This window comes from Hemiscyllium ocellatum, chromosome 26 (genome assembly GCF_020745735.1).
Source record: "Hemiscyllium ocellatum isolate sHemOce1 chromosome 26, sHemOce1.pat.X.cur, whole genome shotgun sequence".
NCBI lineage: Eukaryota > Metazoa > Chordata > Chondrichthyes > Orectolobiformes > Hemiscylliidae > Hemiscyllium > Hemiscyllium ocellatum.
In genome coordinates, this window is record NC_083426.1 from 49900089 (window position 1) to 49909298 (window position 9210).

General features: G+C 43.1%; 1 protein-coding gene across 1 annotated transcript; it reads right to left on the reverse strand.

The window, feature by feature from the left end:
* Positions 1-2666: 2666 nt before the first annotated feature.
* Positions 2667-6153, reverse strand: LOC132828265 (uncharacterized methyltransferase YdaC-like). The gene is made up of 2 exons (XM_060845239.1): positions 5718-6153; positions 2667-2866 (listed from the first exon to the last, which is right to left on the reverse strand). Exons 1-2 carry the CDS (start codon positions 6151-6153, stop codon positions 2667-2669), a joined length of 636 nt encoding a protein of 211 aa, XP_060701222.1.
* Between the last annotated feature and the right edge of the window lie 3057 nt (positions 6154-9210).

Sequence of the window (9210 nt, forward strand, 5' to 3'; positions counted from 1 at the left end):
AAAATAAAAAAAAGTTTCTCCATTTCAGGCAGAGAGGGAGAATTTTTCCCCTCTCACAGAGTTGTGAAACTTTGGAACTCTCTTCTTCAAATGGTGACGGAGGTATTATTTTTAAATACTTTGAAGGCAGAGCTAGATAGCCTTGATGAGGAAAGAATCATTAGCTGCCATTTCCAGCAGGATGCCATCACCAGACAACTATTCCCCTGCCCTCCTCTCCCTTATCAGCTTTCCACAAGGACTGTTCCCCCCAGGACATCTTGACTCACTCCTCCTTCACTCCCAAGACCTCCCCACAGTCCCAGTGCACCTCCTTCTGCAACCGCAGATGGTGTAACAACTGCCAGCTTATTTTCACCCTCCTCAGTATCCAAGGGTCCAAACACACTTTCCTGATGAAGCAGCACTTTCCCTGCACTTCAATCTAGTCTACTGTATTTCCTGCTCACAATGTGGTCTCCTTTACATTGGGGAAATGAAGACTAGACTGTGGGACTGCTTTGCAGAACACCTACATTCTGTCAGCAAAAGAGAGCCAGAGTTTCCAGTTGCCTGCCGTTCCAACACATCCCTATATTCCCTGGCCATCCTCTGTCTCAGGTTTGCTGCTGTGCTCCACTCAAGTTCAGCACAAGCTGGAAGAGCAGCACCTCATTTTCTGCTTGGGAATTCTACAGCCTTTTGGACTCTGTATTGAGTTCAACAACTATAAGGGTTGAGCACGCTTCTCCAAACCCCACATATCAGGTCTTTTAATCACATTGTCTGCTATGACACATTATCCATTTTTGTCACTAATAGTCCCCATTAACAGCTATTAACTCTCCTTGGTTGACTGTTATCTATTCCTTTGACTGTCCAACTGCTTTTCTCTCTCCTTGGGCTCCATCTTCACCGACTCTTCAATCCTTAGCCCCTCCCCTCTATTTACATAAAAACCTTTTTCCTAGCTTCCATTAGCTCTGAAGAAGAGTCACTGGACCTAAAACATTAATTTTGCTTTCTCTGCCCAGATACTGCCAGACCTGCTGAGTTTTGCCAGCAATTTTTTTTTGTTTCAGATTTCCAGTATCTGCAGTTTTTAAATTATTTTTATGGAGTGAAAATTTATCAGCATAGGTGGGAAAGTGGAATTGTGATTAAAATTGGATCAGGTGTAACCTTGCAGAATAGCCTAGCAAATTAAAATGGCGTTCCAGCCAAACTTAATTCATGTGTCTACCCGCAAGGGCAGACAATGCCTCAGTTTAACATCTCACCTGAAAAGCAACATTTCTCACAGTTCGACACTCCCTCAATACTGCATATAGGTTTCACCTAGATTTAGTGTTCACATTGCTGAAGGAAGACTTGAAACCAGAACCTTCTGTCTCAGAGATAGGTGTGCAAACTAAAGTAGATAAAGCCCATTACCTTCAAGGAATGGCCAACCTTTTGCTTTTCATTACTGAGGATTCCATTCAGAGAATGGAACTCAAAATGTCTCAAAACCCCTCACCCTTTGTTCGAATCACACGACTCACATCCAGAGAGATTGGACGAGTGTTCTCAATAAACAAATCTGATAAGTCTCATTGCCATCCAACACAATTGCTTACAACCAACTGGTTACAACATAACCATTAAAATCAAAGGATTAGTATGCATTCAAAAAAAAAATCTCAGAACAACATTTACATAAATCCATTTATTGTCATTATTAATAAGGTGGCTAAAGTTATAACATGTTACGGCACAGAAAAACACATATGTCCCAACCAGTTGCTATCCACTCAAGCCTTCTCCCACTTTATATGATCTGAACATGTTATTGTTCCTGTTTATTCCCTTCTCCCCACAGTCCTGTCTCACTTCTTCTTAAATGCATCTTTACTATAAATTTCAATCGGTCTCAGGTCGTGAGTTTCATGTTCTGACCAATCTGTGGAAAGTTACTTCTGAATTCCCTCGTGGCCTCTAGTTATGCTTTTCTCCACAATTGGACATGCTCCAGTTGGATTCACTCTCTCAAATCCTTTCACAATTTTAAAAGTCTCTTCTAGTTTTCAAGAAAATAGAGACTTTGAAATGCATGCATTCCTGGTATCACCCTTGCAAGACCTTTCCTGTACCCTTGCCTTTCCCTCTACCACCTTTTGATGACATAATGACCAGAACTATAAGTATGGTCGAACTAAGATTCAATACAGATTAACTACAATTTCCCTACTTTTTGATTCCATTCCTCCACAATTAAAACCTACTGCTAAATTTGCTATCTTTGATGCCCTTCCTCACCTACAATACAAGGGAATGTAGATGGGATCTAAATCGATGTGTTTATTGATGGAGTTCTGGTTAGAATGCCATGCCGCTAATGTGCTGAAACTGGTGGGTCCGTTAAATGCACTGGTACTAGGGTCAAATATATTGTGGACGTTTAAGTGACTCTTGGATCGACACATGGAAGTTAATACAATGAAGGGAATGCAGGTTAGTCTGACTTTAGAATAGAATAAAATGCTGGCACAATATCAAAGGCCGAAGAATCTATACTGTGCTGTACGCTTCTACGTTCAATGAAGTGGTGTCTTCCAATTTTATCAACAAATATTACAAATGGGTTATATAATAGCTCAGTAAACCCAAATTATTGAGTTAGTGAGGCATCAGAGATGACAGCACATTCACAGCTTATTTGCTCTAGCAAAGATAGCCTGAAAGGGTTTCCCTTGATCTTGATGGTGCTCCATACACACGTCAACAAATCCCGTGTCACGGAGAGTAGCCATGTACGGTTCAGGTGGCCATTTTGTATTCTTCAAGAATCCAGCAGCAATAATCTTCCTTAGAATTTCCAGGCTTAAGGTGGTGACCATCAGTCCCCCTGTCAAATAAAGGATAAATACTCAATTTTCTGATAGGTTGTTTCTTGGATTTAGGTGAAGAAGAATCTCAATATCAAGACCTTCTAGTGAAAAATCAACTGCACCAGTGGAATCAAAATACTGTGGATTTTCCTAACTCACTTGGGCTTTTGTTCCCTGACCATCAAAATTGGATGTGCCCTGAAACAAGGAGGGCCAATCAGAAGGTTTCCAGCAAGGGAGGTGCAGCAGGTTGTAAGGGAAGGTAAGCAAAAGAGAGAGGGATTCAAGATGGAGATTCCTCTCTGCAAATGTATCAAAATCTGATGAAAAAAAGATTCAGCAAACAGGCCACCAGTGATGAGTAGAAGATGGGGGAGGTTGGAGTCTCCTTCCAAGATGGCTCATGGCTGCTCCTGTACTCAGGGAGTAGGGGGAAGTGTCTGGGAGAGACCACCCTGGATTGCTGACCCATCGGATGACCACCTCCAGGCACCTAAACTGACTCCTGCTAGAAAGTTGCTTCCTTGAACTGGCTATTGTTAATGAGCTACCCACATGTGAAAGAGTGGCCCAGAGGCTGAATTGGCATGTCAGCCAGTAGGATAATTTATAGCTATTGCCCTCATTCCCTCTGGGGTGGTTGGGTGGGGAGCAAATATTCTGCCTTCTGGCTTGATTATTAAACTCTGGAAGAATCGGGATTGTGATCAGAAGGGTGTGGGATGTTGGGGGTGGGGAAGTACTGGCCTTTGGGTATGTGCCACCTGTTGTCTCTCCCTACCAGCTCACTGGAATAAGTTCACTATACATGTGCACGCTGACACCTCAGAATTCAGGAGATTTCAATACGTCAAGCAGCTTTCAACAGATTGCTACTGGTTCAGAAACCTGAGACGTTCCTTCAGTGGAGCGCGGTATTTCAGCTCACAGTTTTAAATGACGATCATGGGTCAGCTTCTGGCAATCTGCATTCAGACACTGGAAGATCTCTGGGCAGGAGATTCCAATTCCCACCAAAAAAGGAGACCCTTTTTGGCACATTGCCACCCAGTAACTAAATGTTATCTCCTCAGTCAGGCAGACTTGGAAATAATTCCTGCTAATTACACCAACTTCCAGCTGCATGTGTTATGAAGAAGTTATGAAAAATCGAGTGAGAGTAGATCCAAAATATTCAAAATCACAATGGGTCTGGTCAGAGTAAACAGGGAGAAAAAGGTTTCCATTTGTGAAAAGATCGAGAATGAGATGGCACCAATTGAAAGCAGTTGGTAAAAGAAGCAAAAATGACACTAGTATAAACATTTTCCATACAACAAGTAGTTAGGGTCTGGGTCAGAGTCTGAGAGCGCAGGGGACTTATACCAAGGCGTTCAAAACAAAAATGGGACAGTCACTGGAAAGGTTAAAGGGAGAAGGCAAGAGAGGAGCACAAAATAAAATGTTCATTTGGAGGGTGAGTGAAATGGGCTGAATAGCCTCCTATTGTGCTGTAATAATTCTGAGAGGTCCCAACATTTGCTTTAACCAGGTATCACCTGAACAGGTTGTCATGGAAGCATGTTGTTCAAAACACAAAGAAAGCTGCAGGGAGTGCTGCCAGGGCTGCACAGTTTACAGCACATTGGTCTGAATATTCCCGAGAGTGGCACCCACTGTCAGGATTTTCTCTTCCATTAATACTGAGCTCTGTATTTCTAGCTGGGAATTCTGATCCCAGCTCCACAGACATGTAAGGCGTAGCTGAAATGAACACAGTTCCCCCGACACTACAGGGCGGGATAGTCAAGGAAGGAGTCAAACCAGGTCCCATTTTATCTGCAGTCAGTTGCTATGGTCTAATTCCTGCAAAGGCTGAGGATACCACAAAGGATACTCCTCTCATTCCCTCTCCTCCCCGAGGCATAGTGACAACAATGTTCTGATTGGTTCCTGACCAGATAACCATGCCGTGTGTGGGGAACAGAACCACCTGGCCAGCAAAGAGGAAGCATCAAAAAAATCTCACGGTCTCTCTTACCTGCATGAAGGTACTAGAAAGTTCTGAATAATAGCTAGTGGCTTCCATATACTTTTATGTGTGAACCCCCGTTAAAGAAGGAATAAAATATCTTCAAAAACAGTGAAAGGACAAATTCCAGTAATAGTGGGGTTTGATTTCCAGCAAAATACCCCGGTCAGTCATGACAATGGGTACAGGCCTTACAGGCTGAGGTCTTCCTTCTCTAAGTATTGTAGGTACTGTCCTATTGAATGTATACTGTAACTATTGACTGATTCTATAATTCTTGGACTTGTCTTGGACTTTTAAAAACTCACCTGTTTCTCTAGGAAAATCTGTGACTGCAGGTCAATATGGTGAGGGGGTGATCTGGATGGAAAAGGGGTGTTGCAGAAGCCTCACTATAAATAATGCTTCAGTCCCTGATTGTTCTACACAAAGCAGACAAGTGGTCAGGGCCATGTTTAACTATTGTAGTCTCTCTAAATGTTCATTTCATCAGCGTTTGACAACCAGGATAATCAGTGACATGTCAATCAGGGGAGATTAGTTGATATGTGACCCCACCATTCCATCCAGACTGCATTTCCCTTGAGGTTTAGGATTTTTCAGAATTGCTGCAAATGTGTTGCTGGTCAAAGCACAGCAGGCCAGGCAGCATCTCAGGAATAGAGAATTCGACGTTTCGAGCATAAGCCCTTCATCAGGATGGGCTTATGCTCAAAACGTCGAATTCTCTATTCCTGAGATGCTGCCTGGCCTGCTGTGCTTTGACCAGCAACACATTTGCAGCTGTGATCTCCAGCATCTGCAGACCTCATTTTTTACTCGAAGATTTTTCAGAATTGACCAGCACAACACTTTACCTGGTTTCATAACTCGGTAAATCTCTCTGCATCCAGATTGCAGATCAGGCCAGTAGTAGTAACAGTTGCAGTGAAATACTCTGTCCACCACGTTGTCTTCCAGAGGGATATGTTCCACACTGCCGTGAAGCAATGTTACCTTCCTGGTCTGAATATCAGGCTGCAACCTCCTGCTGGCTACACGGTACATGTATTCAGAGTAATCCAGCCCATAGAGCTTGCCCTTCGGCAGCGTAAGGCGTTTAGCAGCTTCCTGCAGACCGAGCCCTGGTCCAAAGCCCAGTTCCAGCACCACACTCTCAGGCTGAATGTCACACAGTTTGACAGCATTCACCTCCAAAAATCTATTCCTCCTCTCGCAGAACTTTTTCACCATCCATCCCCAGGGGCCCTGCCTCGGTTTGCCCAGTTGTTTGGTGAGGTGATCGAACAGCATTGCTGGTGCTCACAGAGCTGTGAAAAGTTCCCCTTCGTGTTGCACACCGTGGAACCTCAGTCTTTCTGGATGATTGACACAACACCAGGTTATAGTCCAACAGCTCTAATTGGAAGCACACTAGACCTGTTGGAGTATAACCTGGTGTAGTGTGATTTTTAACTTTGTTCACCCTAGTCCAACACCGGCATCTCCACATCATGGATGATTGACAGCTTGGATGACCGTACACTTTGATCCCAGCATCAGTTTACAAACGGACTGAGCCAGGCAGCTGGGCTGAGAGTGTGGACGTTAAGCTGTTGTTGTTCAGTGACAGTGCTGAGCAAACAGACTGAAAGCAGCCAGAGCACAGCGAGACTCAGAGAAAGAGGGGAAAATGTTCTGAGCAGCTCTGCTCCAACTTCTGGGCAGCTCAGCATCTCTACTAGAGTTAAACATTGTTCTCACTGCAGCTCACAACAACAGAACGCAGACTGGTTCCCGTACAGTAAAGGGCCTGATACAAGGCAACAAGCAAAACAACTATTTCCAACATTCCTATGCATTGTAGCTATGAGCAGTAAACAAAACCTTAATGTATTGGAGAGGGAGGTGACCATGCATTTTCTTTTTATTTACTCTCGGGATGTGAACATTATTGGCTGGCCAGTATTTATCGACCATCCCTCGTTGCCCTTGAACTGACCATATTTCTGTGGCTCTGGAGTCACATGTAGGCCAGATCACGTACGGAAAGCAGATTTGCCTCCCAGAAAGTCATTCGTGAGCCAGATGGGATTTTCTTAGAATCAGCAACGGTTTCATTATCAGCAGCTGTTTCATAACTCCAGATTTTTCAAATTGAATGTAAATTTCACCAGCTGCCATGGCAGGATTTGAACACACATCCCCAGAACATTAGCTGAGCTTCACGATTAATAGTCTAACAATTATAGTCTAACCACTCAGCCATCACCTCCCCAGATAGGGCAGAGAGCACTCAGCATTGTATAGTAAATTCACTGAATGGTTAAACACAGGAGACAACCACTTGGCCTATTCTATCTGTTCTGTCTCTCTGAAGGATCAATTCACCCAGTGTTTTCTCCTTTTCTCTGTTAATCATGATGTCATTTCTCTTTGAAGGACTTACTCGGCACTGTCCCAATCCAACACTCGTGCAATTCTTTCCAGATTCCGACCAGTCTCTGAGGATAAAGTTGCTCCTCATATCACCATCATTTCTTTCTCAGGTTACTTTCAATCTGGGTCCTCTTTGTCCCTCCAAAAAATGGGAAGTTTCTTCCTGTCCATTCTGTCCAAACACTACCATTTTGAACATTTTGACCAAATCTCTGCTAAATCTTGTAAGCACCAAGGAGATCAGTTCCAAAATCTCCAATGTACCCACTAAACTGAAGTTCCTCATCCCTAGAAAAGATCGAGAACGAGAGGGCACCAATAGAAAGTAGTTGGCAAAAGAAGAAAAGATGAGATGAGACACCATGCCACAAGTGGTTCGGGTCTGGGTCACAGTGTTTGAGAGTATGGTGGAGGCAGTTGCTGGAAAAGGTAGTGTGTGCAGCGCTAGAGGGCGAAGGTGAGAGAGGTGCAGGAGGTAGAATGCTCATTTGAAGGCCAGTGCAATGGACCGAAAGGCCTCATTTATATGCCATAATTCTCTTTTACCAGGAAATCACCTGATCAAGGCTGTCTGTCCAGCATGCACTTCAAAAACAAAACTGCTGCAGGCCGTGCTGCCAGGGCCCCACAGTTAATTTTAATACAGAAGATTCAGGAAGGAATTGGAAAAGAACACAGAGACAGAAACAGAATAGGAGGTGAGATTGCGTAAAGACCCTCATCCTTATATATCCTTTAGTTTTGGACTCTGGACTAAAAAGAAAAAAATCTGCTTTAAACCAAGGAGACAGTGCGGAGGTAGTTTGAAAATCCAATTTTCTGGAATGCATTGTGTATTCTGTATGATGTTGGAACATTGAGAGCTAAAGCAGATGTCACAGAGCAAATGAGTTCTGAATGAAAGCAAACGTTTTTTGACAACAATGTTCTAGTTGGTTCCTGAACAGATAACCGTGCCTTGTGTGAGAAACACAACCACTTTCCATCAAAACATCTCACTGTCTCTCTCTTTGCCCTGTGTGAAAGCACTAGAAAGTTCCCAGTAATAGCTAGCTGGCTTCCACAAACCTTTATGTGTAAATCCCCTGTTAAAGGAGGAATAAAATAGCTTCAAAAACAGTGAAGATGAACAGCATCAGTGTGCAAACAAACATGTGTCAGCAAGAAATGGAGAGGAGGAGAAAGAAAGTAACTCATCACATCCTGTGGTCCAGACTGGTGCTAACCAACTGTATTTCCTTGGAATTTATTTTTGTCTTCTTTCATCTTTAATATCCACGTCTTGTCGGTCGTTGGGTGTCTGTTTGTGAAGGGGGCATTGAAGAAGGGTCATACTCTGAACTGGAGAGTTGTAAGATAACAATTCATGTTTCCCAATGACCATTGGTTAAAGACAATTTGTTTGTAACAATCTTGTTAATCACTGAAATCTGGTGAGAGTTTTGCTTTTACCTAAGTTTGTCAATCAGATAAACTGGAACTTTGGATAATTTGATTAAATCTTGGCATATTTGTGATGATTCCAGTCATAGTGCGGTTTGATTTCAAGCGCAGTACTCCAGCGAGTCATGACAATGGGCACAGGCATTCCAGGCTGAAGTCCTCTTTCTCCAAGTATAGTAGATACTGTCCTAGTGAGTGTATACTGTAACTATTGACTGATTCTATAATTCTTGGACTTGTCTTGGATTTTTAAAAACTCTCCTGCCTCTCTCGGAAAATCTGTGACTGCTGGTCATGATGGTGAGGGGGTGATCTAGATGGAAAAGGGATGTTGTAGAAGCCTCACTATAAACAATGCTTCAGTCTCTGATTGTTCTACACAAAGCACACAAGTGGTCAGGGCCATATTTAGCTATTGTAGTCTCTCTAAATGTTAATATCATCAGTGTTTGACAACCAGGTTAATCAGTGACATGTCAATCAGGGGAG

Bases quoted from the DNA above. Each gene is read 5' to 3' on its own strand.
- LOC132828265 (XM_060845239.1), bottom strand. From the start codon at position 6,153: ATGCTGTTCGATCACCTCACCAAACAACTGGGCAAACCGAGGCAGGGC. The intron at 2,867-5,717 runs GTAAAGTGTTGT...TTTATTTGACAG, and splicing joins TTACCGAGTTATGAAACCAG to GGGGACTGATGGTCACCACC.